At 50.2% G+C, this 21,135-nt stretch overlaps 1 protein-coding gene across 3 annotated transcripts in view; it reads left to right on the forward strand.

Annotated features, from left to right (window-relative positions):
* The window catches only part of KLHDC3 (kelch domain containing 3), a 73,805-nt gene extending 53,718 nt beyond the window's left edge, over window positions 1–20,087 (forward strand). For all 3 annotated transcript variants that reach the window (XM_069955556.1, XM_069955557.1, XM_069955558.1), the window contains 3 exons: window positions 9,640–9,716; window positions 19,630–19,708; window positions 19,929–20,087. In XM_069955556.1, coding sequence (XP_069811657.1) covers window positions 9,640–9,716; window positions 19,630–19,708; window positions 19,929–19,995 — 223 coding nt within the window. In that variant the 3' untranslated portion in view covers window positions 19,996–20,087. The remainder of the gene's footprint in view (window positions 1–9,639; window positions 9,717–19,629; window positions 19,709–19,928) is intronic.
* Window positions 20,088–21,135: the final 1,048 nt, after the last annotated feature.

Genomic DNA, 21,135 nt, shown 5'->3' on the forward strand with positions numbered 1-21,135 from the left:
TCCCCCAACCAATAGCGCTGCCCACTGGGTATGGCATGGCGGTGCAGAGTGATGGCCTTCCTTATTCACATATCCTTTTACCCTGTACAAATCTCCCACCTTACAGCACCAACCCCAGACCAATCACATGACCTCCACCATGTATAACAGATGGCGTCAGGCATTCTTCCAGCATCTTCTCATTTCTTCTGCGTCTCACAAACCTTCTTCTTTGTCATCCAAACACCTCAAACTTGGATTCATCCATCGTCCACAACACTTTTTTCCAGTCTTCCTCTGTCCAATGTCTGCGTTCTTTTCCCCATCTTAATCTTTTCTTTTATTGGCCAGTCTCAGATATGGCTTTTTCTTTGCCACTCTGCCCTGAAGCCCAAAATCCTGCAGCCGCCTCCCTCTTCCCTGTAGATGGTGACACTGGTGTTTTGCGGGTACTATGTAATGAAGATGCCAGTCGGGGACCTGTGAGGCGTCTGTTTCTCAAACTAGAGACTCTAATGGGCTTATCTTCTTGCTTAGTTGTGCAACGCGGCCTCCCACTTCTTTTTCTACTCTGGTTAGAGCCTGTTTCTGCTGTCCTCTGAAGGGAGTAGTACACACCGTTGTAGGAAATCTTCAATTTCTTAGCAATTTCTGGCATGGAATAGCCTTCATTTCTAAGAACAAGAATAGACTGTCGAGTTTCAGATGAAAGTTCTCTTTTTCTGGCCATTTTGAGCGTTTAATTGACCCCACAAATGTGATGCTCCAGAAACACAATCTACTCAAAGGAAGGTCAGTTTTGTAGCTTCTGTAACGAGCTAGACTGTTTTCAGATGTGTGAACATGATTGCACAAGGGTTTTCTAATCATCAATTAGCCTTCTGAGCCAATGAGCAAACACATTGTATCATTAGAAGACTGGAGTGATAGTTGCTGGAAATGGGCCTCTATACACCTATGTAGATATTGCACCAAACACCAGACATTTGCAGCTAGAATAGTCAGTTACCACATTAGCAATGTATAGAGGGGATTGGTTTAAAGTTAGGACTAGTTTAAAGTTATCTTCATTGAGAAGTACAGCGCTTTTCCTTCAAAAATAAGGACATTTCAATGTGACCCCAAACTTTTGAGCAGTAGAGTGTGTGTGTGTAATATATATAAATATATATATATATATATATATATATATATATATATATAATGGTATGCTGGGCTGTGTATGTGTATATATATAATGGTATGTTGGGGTGTATAGCTAGAGGTATAACCAGTAGGAAGAGGGAGAGGGAGATTGTGATCCCGCTGTATAGAGCTCTGGTGAGGCCACATCTGGGATACTGTGTCCAGTTCTGGAGACCTCATCTAATAAAGGACATTGATAAAATAGAACAGGTCCAAAGACGTCTACAAAAATGGTGGAGGGTGTGAGGGATAAACCATATCAGGAAAGACTGAAGGATTTGTATCTGTATAGTCTGGAGGAAGAAGGGAAAGGGAGGACATGATGGAAACCTTTATATATGTTACAGGAGGAGGAAGGGAAAGGGGGGACATGATGGAAACCTTTATATATGTTACAGGAGGAAGAAGGGAAAGGGGGACATGATGGAAACCTTTATATATGTTACAGGAGGAGGAAGGGAAAGGGAGGACATGATGGAAACCTTTATATATGTTACAGGAGGAAGAAGGGAAAGGGAGGACATGATGGAAACCTTTATATATGTTTCAGGAGGAGGAAGGGAAAGGGAGGACATGATGGAAACCTTTATATATGTTACAGGAGGAAGAAGGGAAAGGAGGGACATGATGGAAACCATTATATATGTTACAGGAGGAAGAAGGGAAAGGAGGGGACATGATGGAAACCATTATATATGTTACAGGAGGAAGAAGGGAAAGGGAGGACATGATGGAAACCTTTATATATGTTACAGGAGGAAGAAGGGAAAGGAGGGACATGATGGAAACCATTATATATGTTACAGGAGGAAGAAGGGAAAGGAGGGACATGATGGAAACCATTATATATGTTACAGGAGGAAGAAGGGAAAGGGAGGACATGATGGAAACCTTTATATATGTTTCAGGAGGAGGAAGGGAAAGGGAGGACATGATGGAAACCTTTATATATGTTACAGGAGGAAGAAGGGAAAGGAGGGACATGATGGAAACCATTATATATGTTACAGGAGGAAGAAGGGAAAGGAGGGACATGATGGAAACCATTATATATGTTACAGGAGGAAGAAGGGAAAGGGAGGACATGATGGAAACCTTTATATATGTTACAGGAGGAAGAAGGGAAAGGAGGGACATGATGGAAACCTTTATATATGTTACAGGGGGAAGAAGGGAAAGGGAGGACATGATGGAAACCTTTATATATGTTACAGGGGGAAGAAGGGAAAGGGAGGACATGATGGAAACCTTTATATATGTTACAGGAGGAAGAAGGGAAAGGGAGGACATGATGGAAACCTTTATATATGTTACAGGAGGAAGAAGGGAAAGGGAGGACATGATGGAAACCTTTATATATGTTTCAGGAGGAGGAAGGGAAAGGGAGGACATGATGGAAACCTTTATATATGTTACAGGAGGAAGAAGGGAAAGGAGGGACATGATGGAAACCATTATATATGTTACAGGAGGAAGAAGGGAAAGGGAGGACATGATGGAAACCTTTATATATGTTACAGGAGGAAGAAGGGAAAGGAGGGACATGATGGAAACCTTTATATATGTTACAGGGGGAAGAAGGGAAAGGGAGGACATGATGGAAACCTTTATATATGTTACAGGGGAAGAAGGGAAAGGGAGGACATGATGGAAACCTTTATATATGTTACAGGAGGAAGAAGGGAAAGGGAGGACATGATGGAAACCTTTATATATGTTACAGGAGGAAGAAGGGAAAGGGAGGACATGATGGAAACCTTTATATATGTTACAGGAGGAAGAAGGGAAAGGGAGGACATGATGGAAACCTTTATATATGTTACAGGAGGAAGAAGGGAAAGGGAGGACATGATGGAAACCTTTATATATGTTACAGGACTAAATAAGGTTCAGGATGGAAGTGTTTTTAGTATAAAAACCCAGTCAGGAGGACACAGTGAGAGGTTACTGGGGGAAAGATCAGAAGCAATGTGAGAAAATATTAATTTACTGAAAGAGTAGTAGATACCTGGAACAAACTTCCAGCAGATGTGGTTGGTTAATCTACAATAACAGAATGTAACACGCCTGGGATAGACATATATCTATCCTAAGATAATAAGAAAGAAAATACTAAAAAGGGCAACTAGATGGACCCAGTGGTCTCTTCTGCCAACAATCTTCTATGTTTCTATCCAATCCCCCTAATATAGTGCCCCACATAGTATCCAATCCCCCTAATATAGTGCCCCACATAGTATCCAATCCCCCTAATATAGTGCCCCACATAGTATCCAATCCCCCTAATATAGTGCCTACATAGTATCCAATCCCCCTAATATAATGCCCCACATAGTATCCAATCCCCCTAATATAGTGCCCCACATAGTATCCAATCCCCCTAATATAATGCCCCACATAGTATCCAATCCCCCTAATATAGTGCCCCACATAGTATCCAATCCCCCTAATATAGTGCCTACATAGTATCCAATCCCCCTAATATAGTGCCTACATAGTATCCAATCCCCCTAATATAGTGCCCCACATAGTATCCAATCCCCCTAATATAGTGCCCCACATAGTATCCAATCCCCCTAATATAGTGCCCCACATAGTATCCAATCCCCCTAATATAGTGCCCCACATAGTATCCAATCCCCCTAATATAGTGCCCCACATAGTATCCAATCCCCCTAATATAGTGCCCCACATAGTATCCAATCCCCCTAATATAGTGCCCCACATAGTATCCAACCCCTCTAATATAATGCCCCACATAGTATCCAACCCCTCTAATATAGTGCCTACATAGTATCCAATCCCCCTAATATAGTGCCTACATAGTATCCAATCCCCCTAATATAGTGCCCCACATAGTATCCAATCCCCCTAATATAGTGCCCCACATAGTATCCAATCCCCCTAATATAGTGCCTACATAGTATCCAATCCCCCTAATATAGTGCCTACATAGTATCCAATCCCCCTAATATAGTGCCCCACATAGTATCCAATCCCCCTAATATAGTGCCCCACATAGTATCCAATCCCCCTAATATAGTGCCCCACATAGTATCCAACCCCTCTAATATAAATCCCCACATAGTATCCAATCCCCCTAATATAGTGCCCCACATAGTATCCAATCCCCCTAATATAATGCCCCACATAGTATCCAATCCCCCATTATAGCGCCCCACATAGTATCCAATCCCCCTAATATAGTGCCCACATAGTATCCAATCCCCCTAATATAGTGCCCCACATAGTATCCAATCCCCCTAATATAGTGCCCCACATAGTATCCAATCCCCCTAATATAGTGCCCCACATAGTATCCAACCCCTCTAATATAAATCCCCACATAGTATCCAATCCCCCTAATATAGTGCCCCACATAGTATCCAACCCCTCTAATATAAATCCCCACATAGTATCCAATCCCCCTAATATAGTGCCTACATAGTGTTTAATCCCCCTAATATAGTGCCCCACATAGTATCCAATTCCTCTAATATAGTGCCCCATATAGTATCCAATCCCCTAATATACTGCCCCACATAGTATTCAACCCCTCTAATATAGTGCTCCACATAGTATCCAATCCCCCTAATATAGTATCCAATCCCCCTAATATAGTGCCCCATATAGTATTCAATCCCCTAATATAGTGCCCCACATAGTATCCAATCCCCTCTAATATAGTGCCCCACATAGTATCCAATCACCTAATATAGTGCCCCACATAGTATCCAATCACCTAATATAGTGCCCACATAGTATCCAATCCCCTCTAATATAGTGCCCCACATAGTATCCAATCACCTAATATAGTGCCCCACATAGTATCCAATCCCTCTAATATAGTGCCCCATATAGTATTCAATCCCTCTAATATACTGCTCCACATAGTATCCAATCCCCCTAATATAGTGCCCCACATAGTATCCAATCACCTAATATAGTGCCCACATAGTATCCAATCCCTCTAATATACTGCCCCACATAGTATCCAATCCCCCTAATATACTGCCCCACATAGTATCCAATCCCCCTAATATAGTGCCCCACATAGTATCCAATCCCCCTAATATAGTGCCCACATAGTATCCAATCCCTCTAATATAGTGCCCCATATAGTATTCAATCCCTCTAATATACTGCCCCACATAGTATCCAATCCCCCTAATATAGTGCCCCACATAGTATCCAATCCCCCTAATATAGTGCCCCACATAGTATCCAATCCCCCTAATATAGTGCCCACATAGTATCCAATCCCTCTAATATAGTGCCCCATATAGTATTCAATCCCTCTAATATACTGCCCCACATAGTATCCAATCCCCCTAATATACTGCCCCACATAGTATCCAATCCCCCTAATATAGTGCCCCACATAGTATCCAATCCCCCTAATATAGTGCCCACATAGTATCCAATCCCTCTAATATAGTGCCCCATATAGTATTCAATCCCTCTAATATACTGCCCCACATAGTATCCAATCCCTCTAATATAGTGCCCCATATAGTATTCAATCCCTCTAATATACTGCCCCACATAGTATCCAATCCCCCTAATATAGTGCCCCACATAGTATCCAATCCCCCTAATATAGTGCCCCACATAGTATCCAACAAAACACAACAATCACTGAACTCAGGGAGAAGAGTGAAAAATTCCAATGGAGTCCTCATTTACGAGTCTCCATTAATTGTCCCATACAAAATTTAAATATGCAAAACAGGGGTCCGTGGAGCCTCAGTTACGGGTCTCAAAACACAGGAATAGCCAGATTTCCCTCTCCAAAGAAGGAAGCCCATTGCCAAGGGGCGCCTCCTAGTGGGGAGAGCACCAAACCACCCTGATACGTAGTCCCTCAGGTCCTCACTCTGTTGCGAGCTTTAGGACCCAAATAGGGAAACACCAGGGTGGCCCCTGTGAGTCAAAGTCTAACTCTGTGGCGAGTATAACGACATAAGACAAGGGTTACCAAGGCCGGGCATCCATCCACAGACTGCAGTTTCGGGGTATTTGCCCCTTGTCAGTGTGGAGCAGGATTCTGGCTACTGGGGGGCAATGATAAATAGACCAACAAAACACAACAATCACTGAACTCAGGGAGAACAGTGAAAAATTCCTGTGTTTTGAGACTCTTAACTGAGGCTCCACTGACCCCTTTTTTGCATACATAGTATCCAACCCCTCTAATATAGTGCCCCACATAGTATCCAATCCCCCTAATATAGTGCCCCACATAGTATCCAATCCCCCTAATATAGTGCCCCACATAGTATCCAATCCCCCTAATATAGTGCCCCACATAGTATCCAATCCCCCTAATATAGTGCCCCACATAGTATCCAATCCCCCTAATATAGTGCCCCACATAGTATCCAATCCCCCTAATATAGTGCTCACATAGTATCCAATCCCCCTAATATAGTGCCCCACATAGTATCCAATCCCCCTAATATAATGCCCCACATAGTATCCAATCCCCCTAATATAGTGCCCCACATAGTATCCAATCCCCCCATATAGTGCCTACATAGTATCCAATCCCCCCATATAGTGCCTACATAGTATCCAATCCCCCTAATATAGTGCCCCACATAGTATCCAATCCCACTAATATAGTGCCCCACATAGTATCCAATCCCCCTAATATAGTGCCCCACATAGTATCCAATCCCCCTAATATAGTGCCCCACATAGTATCCAATCCCCCTAATATAGTGCCCCACATAGTATCCAATCCCCCTAATATAGTGCCCCACATAGTATCCAATCCCCCTAATATAGTGCTCACATAGTATCCAATCCCCCTAATATAGTGCCCCACATAGTATCCAATCCCCCTAATATAGTGCCCCACATAGTGTCCAATCCCCCTAATATAGTGCCCCACATAGTATCCAATCCCCCTAATATAGTGCCCCACATAGTATCCAATCCCCCTAATATAGTGCCCCACATAGTATCCAACCCCTCTAATATAATGCCCCACATAGTATCCAATCCCCCTAATATAGTGCCCCACATAGTATCCAACCCCTCTAATATAATGCCCCACATAGTATCCAATCCCCCTAATATAGTGCCCCACATAGTATCCAACCCCTCTAATATAATGCCCCACATAGTATCCAATCCCCCTAATATAGTGCCCCACATAATATCCAACCCCTCTAATATAATGCCCCACATAGTATCCAATCCCCCTAATATAGTGCCCCATATAGTATCCAACCCCTCTAATATAATGCCCCACATAGTATCCAATCCCCCATTATAGCGCCCCACATAGTATCCAATCCCCCTAATATAGTGCCCCACATAGTATCCAATCCCCCATTATAGCGCCCCACATAGTATCCAATCCCCCTAATATAGTGCCCCACATAGTATACAATCCCCCTAATATAGTGCCCCACATAGTATACAATCCCCCTAATATAGTGCCCCACATAGTATCCAATCCCCCTAATATAGTGCCCCACATAGTATCCAATCCCCCATATAGTGCCCCACATAGTATCCAATCCCCCATATAGTGCCTACATAGTATCCAATCCCCCTAATATAGTGCCCCACATAGTATCCAATCCCCCATATAGTGCCCCACATAGTATCCAATCCCCCATATAGTGCCTACATAGTATCCAATCCCCCTAATATAGTGCCCCATATACTATCCAACCCCTCTAATATAATGCCCCACATAGTATCCAATCCCCCATATAGTGCCCCACATAGTATCCAATCCCCCTAATATAGTGCCCCATATACTATCCAACCCCTCTAATATAAATCCCCATATACTATCCAACCCCTCTAATATAGTGCCCCACATAATATCCAATCCCCCTAATATAGTGCCCCACATAGTATCCAATCACCCATATAGTGTGGCCCCACCAGAAAAACAACAATCCAGTAAGTCACCTTTCAGCCAATCCCAGCACTCCTCTCCTGGCAGAGCGCGCACTCCCATCATCCTCCGGCACAGGCAGCAGGGTATATAGACACTGACTGTGCCGGATGTGTCTTGCAGCCTCTAACATGAATTATAGTGGCTGCAGGGACACCCAGCACAGTGTCTCTATACCCTGCTGCCCGAGCCGGAGGATGATGGGAGTGTGCACTCTGCCAGGAGAGGAGTGCTGGGATTGGCTGAAAGGTGACTTACTGGATTGTTGTTTTTCTTTTATCGTGACAGCGGGACAGCACCCCGAAATTGAGACTGTCCTGCAGGATCCCGGACAGTTGGGAGCTATGCATATATACCCATACAGGGAAACACACACGCTGTACACACAAGGACATACATACAGTCACATGCACATATATATACCCATACACACAAGCACATACATACAGTCCTATATACACATACGGACATAGACACATACTGTACAGTGTATTATATACTTATTATCCTCCTCCTGTATAAGTGTGTATATATCTCCACATTCTGTGTAGGTATACAGCAGTGTATTATATACTTATTATCCTCCTCCTGTATGAGTGTGTATATATCCTCATTCTGTGTAGGTATACAGCAGTGTATTATATACTTATTATCCCCCTCCTGTATGAGTGTGTATATATCTCTCCATTCTGTGTAGGTATACAGCAGTGTATTATATACTTATTATCCCCCTGTATGAGTGTGTATATATCTCCATTCTGTGTAGGTATTCAGCAGTGTATTATATACTTATTATCCTCCTCCTGTATGAGTGTGTATATATCTCCCCATTCTGTGTAGGTATACAGCAGTGTATTATATACTTATATACACACTCATACAGGAGGAGGATAATAAGTATATAATACACTGATGTATACCTACACAGAATGGGGAGATATATAAACACTCATACAGGAGGAGGATAATAAGTATATAATACACTGCTGTATACCTACACAGAATGGGGAGATATATACACACTCATACAGGAGGAGGATAATATCTCCCCATTCTGTGTAGGTATACAGCAGTGTATTATATACTTATTATCCTCCTCCTGTATGAGTGTGTATATATCTCCCCATTCTGTGTAGGTATACAGCAGTGTATTATATACTTATTATCCCCCTCCTGTATGAGTGTGTATATATCTCTCCATTCTGTGTAGGTATACAGCAGTGTATTATATACTTTTTATCCCCCTCCTGTATGAGTCTGTATATATATCCTCATTCTGTGTAGGTATACAGCAGTGTATTATATACTTATTATCCTCCTGTATGAGTGTGTATATATCTCTCCATTCTGTGTAGGTATACAGCAGTGTATTATATACTTATTACCCTCCTGTATGAGTGTGTATATACCTCTCCATTCTCTCCGGGTTGGTGGTGGTACTGTTGCAGTGGGGTATATACCGGGTTGGTTGTGGGGTATGTACCGGGTAGGTGGTGGTGGGGTGTATATATATATATACACCAGTGACGTCTGATGGCCGTTCTCTCTTGCCGCAGCCCGTCTCCGGACCAGCAAGATCTGCAAGATGAGTTCTATCTGATGGATCACTCTGATCTCTACATCCTGGACTTCAGTGAGTTGGGGTGAGGGGATGAGTGACAGCCGTGGTGGGCAGCGCAGGACCGGCAGCAGTGCTTCATAGGTTTTGGTTTATGTTAACCCTGAACGTGCCAGTCCCCATGTTACTGACCATACAAGGAGGATGAGATGAGGGAGCTGTACAGCTGCAGCAGGAGGTGACCAGTATACAGATACCACCAGGATGTCATAGGATTATATCGCTCCCGCCCCTCCCCAATCATCCAGGAAATATTCTGGATGCTAATTAATAAATGTGTGTGTGTGATTGTATGGGGGGTAGTGTGGATGGATGGAATGGGGGGATGTGTGTGAGTGTATGGGGGGGGGGGTAGTGTGGATGGATGGAATGGGGGGAACGTGTGTGAGTGTATGGGGGGTAGTGTGGATGGATGGAATGGGGGGACGTGTGTGAGTGTATGGGGGGTAGTGTGGATGGATGGAATGGGGGGGACGTGTGTGAGTGTATGTGGGGTAGTGTGGATGGATGGAATGGGGGGGACGTGTGTGAGTGTATGGGGGGGGTAGTGTGGATGGATGGAATGGGGGGGACGTGTGTGAGTGTATGGGGGTAGTGTGGATGGATGGAATGGGGGGATGTGTGTGAGTGTATGGGGGGAGGGGGTAGTGTGGATGGATGGAATGGGGGGAACGTGTGTGAGTGTATGGGGGGTAGTGTGGATGGATGGAATGGGGGGACGTGTGTGAGTGTATGGGGGTAGTGTGGATGGATGGAATGGGGGGGACGTGTGTGAGTGTATGTGGGGTAGTGTGGATGGATGGAATGGGGGGGACGTGTGTGAGTGTATGGGGGGGGTAGTGTGGATGGATGGAATGGGGGGAACGTGTGTGAGTGTATGGGGGGTAGTGTGGATGGATGGAATGGGGGGAACGTGTGTGAGTGTATGGGGGGTAGTGTGGATGGATGGAATGGGGGGGACGTGTGTGAGTGTATGGGGGGGGTAGTGTGGATGGATGGAATGGGGGGGGACGTGTGTGAGTGTATGGGGGGTAGTGTGGATGGATGGAATGGGGGGGACGTGTGTTTGTATGGGGGGTAGTGTGGATGGATGGAATGGGGGGGACGTGTGTGTGTATGGGGGGTAGTGTGGATGGATGGAATGGGGGGGACGTGTGTGAGTGTATGGGGGGTAGTGTGGATGGATGGAATGGGGGGGACGTGTGTGAGTGTATGGGGGGAGGGGGTAGTGTGGATGGATGGAATGGGGGGGACGTGTGTGAGTGTATGGGGGGTAGTGTGGATGGATGGAATGGGGGGGACGTGTGTGAGTGTATGGGGGGAGGGGGGTAGTGTGGATGGATGGAATGGGGGGGACGTGTGTTTGTATGGGGGGTAGTGTGGATGGATGGAATGGGGGGGACGTGTGTGTGTATGGGGGGTAGTGTGGATGGATGGAATGGGGGGGACGTGTGTGAGTGTATGGGGGGTAGTGTGGATGGATGGAATGGGGTGGACGTGTGTGAGTGTATGGGGGGTAGTGTGGATGGATGGAATGGGGGGGACGTGTGTGAGTGTATGGGGGGAGGGGGGGTAGTGTGGATGGATGGAATGGGGGGGACGTGTGTGAGTATGGGGGGAGGGGGTAGTGTGGATGGATGGAATGGGGGGGACGTGTGTGAGTGTATAGGGGGAGGGGGTAGTGTGGATGGATGGAATGGGGGGACGTGTGTGAGTGTATGGGGGGGGGGTAGTGTGGATGGATGGAATGGGGGGGACGTGTGTGAGTGTATGGGGGGGGGTAGTGTGGATGGATGGAATGGGGGGGACGTGTGTGTATGGGGGGGGTAGTGTGGATGGATGGAATGGGGGGGGGACGTGTGTGAGTGTATGGGGGGGGTAGTGTGGATGGATGGAATGGGGGGGACGTGTGTGAGTGTATGGGGGGAGGGGGTAGTGTGGATGGATGGAATGGGGGGGACGTGTGTGAGTGTATGGGGGGAGGGGGTAGTGTGGATGGATGGAATGGGGGGGACGTGTGTGAGTGTATGGGGGGAGGGGGTAGTGTGGATGGATGGAATGGGGGGGACGTGTGTGAGTGTATGGGGGGGAGGGGGTAGTGTGGATGGATGGAATGGGGGGGACGTGTGTGAGTATGGGGGGAGGGGGGTAGTGTGGATGGATGGAATGGGGGGGACGTGTGTGTGTATGGGGGGAGGGGTAGTGTGGATGGATGGAATGGGGGGGACGTGTGTGAGTGTATGGGGGGAGGGGGTAGTGTGGATGGAATGGGGGGGGACGTGTGTGTGTATGGGGGGTAGTGTGGATGGATGGAATGGGGGGGACGTGTGTGAGTGTATGGGGGGTAGTGTGGATGGATGGAATGGGGGGGACGTGTGTGAGTGTATGGGGGGTAGTGTGGATGGATGGAATGGGGGGGACGTGTGTGAGTGTATGGGGGGTAGTGTGGATGGATGGAATGGGGGGGACGTGTGTGAGTGTATGGGGGGGGGTAGTGTGGATGGATGGAATGGGGGGGATGTCTGTGAGTGTATGGGGGGGGTAGTGTGGATGGATGGAATGGGGGGGGACGTGTGTGAGTGGAATGGGGGGGGTAGTGTGGATGGATGGAATGGGGGGGACGTGTGTGAGTGTATGGGGGGAGGGGGGTAGTGTGGATGGATGGAATGGGGGGGACGTGTGTGAGTGTATGGGGGGAGGGGGTAGTGTGGATGGATGGAATGGGGGGGACGTGTGTGAGTGTATGGGGGGAGGGGGTAGTGTGGATGGATGGAATGGGGGGGATGTGTGTGAGTGTATAGGGGGAGGGGGTAGTGTGGATGGATGGAATGGGGGGACGTGTGTGTGTATGGGGGGGTAGTGTGGATGGATGGAATGGGGGGGACGTGTGTGAGTGTATGGGGGGGTAGTGTGGATGGATGGAATGGGGGGACGTGTGTGAGTGTATGGGGGGAGGGGGTAGTGTGGATGGATGGAATGGGGGGGACGTGTGCGTGTATGGGGGGAGGGGGTAGTGTGGATGGATGGAATGGGGGGGACGTGTGTGAGTGTATGGGGGGAGGGGGTAGTGTGGATGGATGGAATGGGGGGGGACGTGTGTGAGTGTATGGGGGGTAGTGTGGATGGATGGAATGGGGGGGGACGTGTGTGAGTGTATGGGGGGGGTAGTGGATGGATAGAATGGGGGGGACGTGTGTGAGTGTATGGGGGGAGGGGGTAGTGTGGATGGATGGAATGGGGGGGACGTGTGTGAGTGTATGGGGGGTAGTGTGGATGGATGGAATGGGGGGGGACGTGTGTGAGTGTATGGGGGGAGGGGGTAGTGTGGATGGATGGAATGGGGGGGACGTGTGTGAGTGTATGGGGGGAGGGGGTAGTGTGGATGGATGGAATGGGGGGGACGTGTGTGAGTGTATGGGGGGAGGGGGTAGTGTGGATGGATGGAATGGGGGGGACGTGTGTGTGTATGGGGGGAGGGGGTAGTGTGGATGGATGGAATGGGGGGGACATGTGTGTGTATGGGGGGTAGTGTGGATGGATGGAATGGGGGGGGACGTGTGTGAGTGTATGGGGGGAGGGGGTAGTGTGGATGGATGGAATGGGGGGGACGTGTGTGTGTATGGGGGGAGGGGGTAGTGTGGATGGATGGAATGGGGGGGACGTGTGTGTGTATGGGGGGTAGTGTGGATGGATGGAATGGGGGGGACGTGTGTGAGTGTATGGGGGGTAGTGTGGATGGATGGAATGGGGGGGACGTGTGTGAGTGTATGGGGGGTAGTGTGGATGGATGGAATGGGGGGGACGTGTGTGATTGTATGGGGGGTAGTGTGGATGGATGGAATGGGGGGGGACGTGTGAGTGTATGGGGGGAGGGGGTAGTGTGGAAGGATGGAATGGGGGGGACGTGTGTGAGTGTATGGGGGGTAGTGTGGATGGATGGAATGGGGGGAGGACATGTGTGAGTGTATGGGGGGAGGGGGTAGTGTGGATGGATGGTATGGGGGGTAGTGTGGATGGATGGAATGGGGGGGACGTGTGTGAGTGTATGGGTGGAGGGGGTAGTGTGGATGGATGGAATGGGGGGGATGTGTGTGAGTGTATGGGGGGTAGTGTGGATGGATGGAATGGGGGGGACGTGTGTGAGTGTATGGGGGGTAGTGTGGATGGATGGAATGGGGGGGACGTGTGTGAGTGTATGGGGGGTAGTGTGGATGGATGGAATGGGGGGGGACGTGTGTGAGTGTATGGGGGGAGGGGGGTAGTGTGGATGGATGGAATGGGGGGGACGTGTGTGAGTGTATGGGGGGTAGTGTGGATGGATGGAATGGGGGGAGGACGTGTGTGAGTGTATGGGGGGGAGGGGGTAGTGTGGATGGATGGAATGGGGGGGGACGTGTGTGAGTGTATGTGGGGTAGTGTGGATGGATGGAATGGGGGGGACGTGTGTGAGTGTATGGGGGGGGTAGTGTGGATGGATGGAATGGGGGGGACGTGTGTGAGTGTATGGGGGGAGGGGGTAGTGTGGATGGATGGAATGGGGGGGACGTGTGTGAGTGTATGGGGGGTAGTGTGGATGGATGGAATGGGGGGGGACGTGTGTGAGTGTATGGGGGGGGGGGTAGTGTGGATGGATGGAATGGGGGGGACGTGTGTGAGTGTATGGGGGGAGGGGGTAGTGTGGATGGATGGAATGGGGGGACGTGTGTGAGTGTATGGGGGGAGGGGGGTAGTGTGGATGGATGGAATGGGGGGGACGTGTGTGAGTGTATGGGGGGTAGTGTGGATGGATGGAATGGGGGGAGGACGTGTGTGAGTGTATGGGGGGAGGGGGTAGTGTGGATGGATGGAATGGGGGGGACGTGTGTGAGTGTATGTGGGGTAGTGTGGATGGATGGAATGGGGGGGACGTGTGTGAGTGTATGGGGGGGTAGTGTGGATGGATGGAATGGGGGGGACGTGTGTGAGTGTATGGGGGGGTAGTGTGGATGGATGGAATGGGGGGGACGTGTGTGAGTGTATGGGGGGGGACGTGTGTGAGTGTATGGGGGGTAGTGTGGATGGATGGAATGGGGGGGACGTGTGTGAGTGTATGGGGGGAGGGGGTAGTGTGGATGGATGGAATGGGGGGACGTGTGTGAGTGTATGGGGGGGAGGGGGTAGTGTGGATGGATGGAATGGGGGGACGTGTGTGAGTGTATGGGGGGAGGGGGGTAGTGTGGATGGATGGAATGGGGGGGACGTGTGTGTGGATGGGGGGAGGGGGTAGTGTGGATGGATGGAATGGGGGGGACGTGTGTGTGTATTGGATGGAATGGGGGGGGGACGTGTGCGTGTATGGGGGGAGGGGGTAGTGTGGATGGATGGAATGGGGGGGACGTGTGTGTGTATGGGGGGAGGGGGTAGTGTGGATGGATGGAATGGGGGGGGACGTGTGTGAGTGTATGGGGGGGAGGGGGTAGTGTGGATGGATGGAATGGGGGGGGACGTGTGTGTGGATGGGGGGAGGGGGGTAGTGTGGATGGATGGAATGGGGGGGACGTGTGTGTGTATGGGGGGTAGTGTGGATGGATGGAATGGGGGGGACGTGTGTGAGTGTATGGGGGGAGGGGGTAGTGTGGATGGATGGAATGGGGGGGACGTGTGTGTGTATGGGGGGAGGGGGTAGTGTGGATGGATGGAATGGGGGGGACGTGTGTGAGTGTATGGGGGGAGGGGGTAGTGTGGATGGATGGAATGGGGGGGACGTGTGTGTGTATGGGGGGAGGGGGTAGTGTGGATGGATGGAATGGGGGGGGACGTGTGTGTGTATGGGGGGTAGTGTGGATGGATGGAATGGGGGGGACGTGTGTGAGTGTATGGGGGGTAGTGTGGATGGATGGAATGGGGGGGGACGTGTGTGAGTGTATGGGGGGTAGTGTGGATGGATGGAATGGGGGGACGTGTGTGAGTGTATGGGGGGTAGTGTGGATGGATGGAATGGGGGGGACGTGTGTGAGTGTATGGGGGGTAGTGTGGATGGATGGAATGGGGGGAGGACGTGTGTGAGTGTATGGGGGGAGGGGGTAGTGTGGATGGATGGAATGGGGGGGACGTGTGTGAGTGTATGGGGGGTAGTGTGGATGGATGGAATGGGGGGGACGTGTGTGAGTGTATGGGGGGTAGTGTGGATGGATGGAATGGGGGGAGGACGTGTGTGAGTGTATGGGGGGAGGGGGTAGTGTGGATGGATGGAATGGGGGGGACGTGTGTGAGTGTATGGGGGGTAGTGTGGATGGATGGAATGGGGGGGACGTGTGTGAGTGTATGGGGGGGTAGTGTGGATGGATGGAATGGGGGGGACGTGTGTGAGTGTATGGGGGGGGGGGGGTAGTGTGGATGGATGGAATGGGGGGGACGTGTGTGAGTGTATGGGGGGTAGTGTGGATGGATGGAATGGGGGGAGGACGTGTGTGAGTGTATGGGGGGTAGTGTGGATGGATGGAATGGGGGGACGTGTGTGAGTGTATGGGGGGTAGTGTGGATGGATGGAATGGGGGGGACGTGTGTGAGTGTATGGGGGGGAGGGGGTAGTGTGGATGGATGGAATGGGGGGGACGTGTGTGAGTGTATGGGGGGAGGGGGTAGTGTGGATGGAATGGGGGGGACGTGTGTGTGTGTATGGGGGGGGTAGTGTGCATGGATGGAATGGGGGGGACGTGTGGATGGATGGAATGGGGGGGGACGTGTGTGAGTGAATGGGGGGGACGTGTGTGAGTGTATGGGGGGTAGTGTGGATGGATGGAATGGGGGGACGTGTGGGGTAGTGTGGATGTATGGGCGGAACGTGTGTGTGTAAGGGGGGATAGTGTGGATGTATGGGGGGGAAACGTGTGTGTGTGTGTGTATATATGGGGGTAGTGTGGATGGATGGGGGGGAGTGTGTGTGTGTGGATGGATGGGGGGGAGTGTGTGTGTGTGTGTGTGTGTATATATATATATATATATATGGGGGTAGTGTGGATGTATGCGGGGGGATGTGTGTGTGTATATATGGGGTTAGTGTGGATGTATGGGGGGAAATGTGTGTGTATATATATATATATATATATATATATATGGGGGTAGTGTGGATGTATGCGGGGGGATGTGTGTGTGTGTGTGTGTATATATGGGGGTAGTGTGGATGTATGGGGGGGAATGTGTGTGTGTGTGTGTGTGTGTATGTATATATGGGGGTTGTGTGGATGTATGGGAGGGAATGTGTGTGTGTGTGGGGGGGGGGGGTAGTGTGGATGTATTGGGGGGGAACACGTGTGTGTGTGTGTGTGTGTGTGTGTGTGTGTGTGTGTATATATGGGGGGAATGTGTGGATCTATGGGGGGGAACGTGTGTGTGTATATATGGGGGTAGTGTGGATGTATTGGGGGGGGGGTCTGGGGATGTATAGGACGTGGGGAACGTGTGTGTGTATATGGGGGGGACTGGGGATGTATAGGACGTGGGGAACGTGTGTGTGTGTATGGGTGGGGTAGTGGGGATGTATAGGACGTGGGGAACGTGTGTGTGTATATATGGGGGGACTGGGGATGTATTGGACGTGGGGAACATGTGTGTGTGTATGGGGGGTAGTGTGGCTGTATGGGATGGGGGGGAACATGTGTGTATGGGTGGGGGAGTGGGGATGTATAGGACGTGGAGAATGTGTGTGTATGGGGGGGAGTGGGGATGTATGGGACGTGTGTGTATGGGGGGGAGTGGGGATGTATGGGACGTGTGTGTGTGTGTGTATGGGGAGAATGGGGATGTATGGGGTGGGGGGGATGTATAAGACGTGGGGAACGTGTGTATGGGGGGTAGTGTGGCTGTATGGGATGGGGGGACGTGTGTGTATGGGTGGGGGAGTGGGGATGTATAGGACATGGGGAACGTGAGTGTGTATGGGGGATAGTGTGGATGTATGGGTGGGGGAGTGGGGATGTATAGGATGTATAGTACGTGGGGAACGTGTGTGTGTATATATATGGGGTAGTGTGGATGTATGGGCGGAACGTGTGTGTATGGGTGGGGTACTGGGGCTGTATAGGATGTGGGGAACGTGTGTGTGGGGGGGGGTAGTGTGGCTGTATGGGATGGGGGGAACGTGTGTGTATGGGTGGGGGAGTGGGGATGTATAGGACGTGGGGAATGTGTATGTATGGGGGGTAGTGTGGATGGATGGGATGGGGGGAACATGTGTATGGGGGGGAGTGGGGATGTATGGGACGGGGGGGGGGTAGTTTGGATGTATGGAACGGGGGGAACTTGTATGGGGGGTAATGTGGATGTATGAGACGGGGGGAACTTGTATGGGGGTGGTGTGGATGTATGGGATGGGGGAATGTGTGTGTGGGGGGTAGTGTGGATGTATGGGATGGGGGGGAGTGGGGATGTATGGGACGTGGGGAACGTGTGTGTATGGGGGTAGTGTGGATGTATGGGATGGGGGGGAGTGGGGATGTATGGGACGTGGGGGAACGTGTGTGTATGGGTGGGGGAGTGGGGATGTATGGGACGTAGGGAACGTGTGTCTGTGTGTGTATGGGGGGTAGTGTGGATGTATGGGATGGGGGGACATGTGTATTGAAAGGGAGTGGGGATGTATGGGACGTGGGGAACGTGTGTGTATGGGGGGTAGTGTGGATGTATGGGACGGGGGGGAATGTGTGTGTATGGGTGGGGGAGTGGGGATGTATGGGACGTGGGGAATGTTTGTGTGTATGGGTGGGGGAGTGGGGATGTATGGGACGTGGGGAACGTGTGTATGGATGGGGGAGTGGGGATGTATGGGACGTGGGGAACATGTGTGTGGATGTATGGGACGTGGGGATGTATGGGATGTTGGGAACGTGTGTATAGGTGGGGGAGTGAGAATGTATGGGACATGAGAAACGTGTGTATGGGTGGGGGAGTGAGAATGTTTGGGACATGAGAAACGTGTGTATGGGTGGGGGAGTGAGAATGTATGGGACGGGGGAACGTGTGTGTATGGGTGGGGGAGTGGGGATGTATGTGTATGGGGGGTAGTGTGGATGTATGGGACGGAGGGAGTGGGGATGTATAGGTGAGGGAGTGGGGATGTATGGATGGGGGAGTGGGGAAGTATGGGACATGCGGAAAGTGTGTGTGTATGGGTGGGGGAGTGTGGATGTATGGAACGTGGGGAACGTGTGTGGGGATGTATGGGATGTGGGGAACGTGTGTATAGGTGGGGGAGTGGGGATGTATGGGACATGAGAAACGTGTGTATGGGTGGGGGAGTGAGAATGTATGGGACAGGGGGAACGTGTGTGTATGGGTGGGGGAGTATGGATGTATGGGACGTGTGTGTGTGGATGTATGGGACGGAGGGAGTGGGGATGTATGGGTGGGGGAGTGGGGATGCATGGGACATGCGGAACGTGTGTGTGTATGGATGGGGGAGTGGGGAAGTATGGGACATGCGGAATGTGTGTGTATGGGTGGGGGAGTGGGGATGTATGGGACATGGGGAACGTGTGTATATGGGTGGGGATGTATGGGACATGGGGAACGTGTGTATATGGGTGGGGATGTATGGGACATGGGGAACGTGTGTGTATGGGTGGGGATGTATGGGACATGGGGAACGTGTGTGTATGGGTGGGGATGTATGGGACATGGGGAACGTGTGTGTATGGGTGGGGATGTATGGGACATGGGGAATGTGTGTATGTGTGAGGGGTAGTATGGATGTATGTGACGGGGGGGGGGGGTAGTGTGGATGTATGGGACGGGGGGAACGTGTATGGGAGGTAGTGGGGATGTATGGGACGTGGGGAACGTGTGTGTTTGGGGAGTGGGGATGTATATGATGTGGGGGAGGGGGTTGAACTGGGTGGGTATGAGATGGGGCACAACTTCTGTAGTCTTTAACCTTTACTATTTCCCCCAGGCCCCAGTCTAAAGACTCTGTGTAAGCTGGCCGTACTACACTACAGCCTTGACCAGTCCTGTTTACCCCATGACATCAGGTGTGTACACATATGGATGAGGGGCCCCTCAGTGTGTTAGATGAGGGGGGCTCTCAGAGTGTGTGAGTGTGTGAGTGTGAGTGTGTGTGTGTGAGTGTGTGTGTGTGTTGGGGAGGGGTGTTAGATGAGGGGCCCTTCAGTGTGTGTGGGCAGAGTGTGTACTGTAAAGGGGGTTCCTCCTATGCTCGGCCTCACTATCACCTTCTTGTATTCTCTACAGGTGGGAGCTGTCAGCCATGACCACAAATAGCACCATCAGCCGGCCCCTGCTCTCCTCCCATGGGTGACCCTGCACCATCAGCCGCCCCCCCGCTCTCCTCCCATTGGGGACTTCTTTACGTCACCACCGTCCAATATGAATAAAAGTTCTTTGTAGAAACTGTGTCTGTGTGACCATAAACCATAGGGGGGAACAACTCAAGAGTGCAGCTCTGGAGTATAATACAGGATGTAACTCAGGATCAGGGTCCACTTCTTTTTAATATTTTTACTAATGATCTTGTAGAGGGGCTACAGAGTAGAATCTCCATTTTTGCAGATGATACTAAACTGGGTAAAGTAATCAGTACAGAGGAGAATAATATCATATTACAGAGGGATTTGGAGAAGCTGGAGGCTTGGGCAGTGAAATGGCAGATGAAGTTTAATGTGAATAAATGTAAGGTTATGCACTTAGGCCGTAGAAATAATAAGTACAGTTATGTGCTAAATAATAAAACACTGGGTAACCCTGCTGCCGAAAAGGAGCTGAGGGGATTGGTGGCCGGTAACCTCATCTATAGTGATCAGTGCCAGGCAGCAGCTGCCAAGGCTAATAAAATAATGGGAGGCATCAAAAGAGGTATAGATGCTAAAGATGAGAACATAGTTTTGCCTCTTTATAAACCACTGGTCAGACCACACATGGTATATACTGTATACAGCACCGGGCATCGGTATATAAGAAGGACACAGCTGACCTGGAGCGGGTGCAGAGGAGGGCAACAAAGGTCACTAAAGGAATGGGGGAGGGGTGTTACAGGACAGGGTATCACGCTTGGGGTTACTTACACTAGAAAAAGACGTCTTAGGGGCGATCTGATCCCAATGTACAAATATATGACTGGACAGTACAGAGATCTATGTAGGGGTCTCCTTACTCCTAGGTCTGTAACCATGACAAGGGGGCATCCTCTTCGTCTAGAGGAAAGAAGATTTTATCATCAGCTTCGACGCGGGTTCTTTACTGTACGAGCGGTAAGACTGTGGAACTCTCTATATTCTTTACTGTACGAGGGGTAAGACTGTGGAACTCTATATTCTTTACTGTACAAGCGGTAAGACTGTGGAACTCTCTGCCACATGAAGTACAGGGGAGGCCCGGATGCTTTTCTTGAACAATATAATATTACAAGTTATGGGCATTAGATTTCTGGTGATCCGGGGAT

This window comes from Dendropsophus ebraccatus, chromosome 15 (genome assembly GCF_027789765.1).
Source record: "Dendropsophus ebraccatus isolate aDenEbr1 chromosome 15, aDenEbr1.pat, whole genome shotgun sequence".
NCBI lineage: Eukaryota > Metazoa > Chordata > Amphibia > Anura > Hylidae > Dendropsophus > Dendropsophus ebraccatus.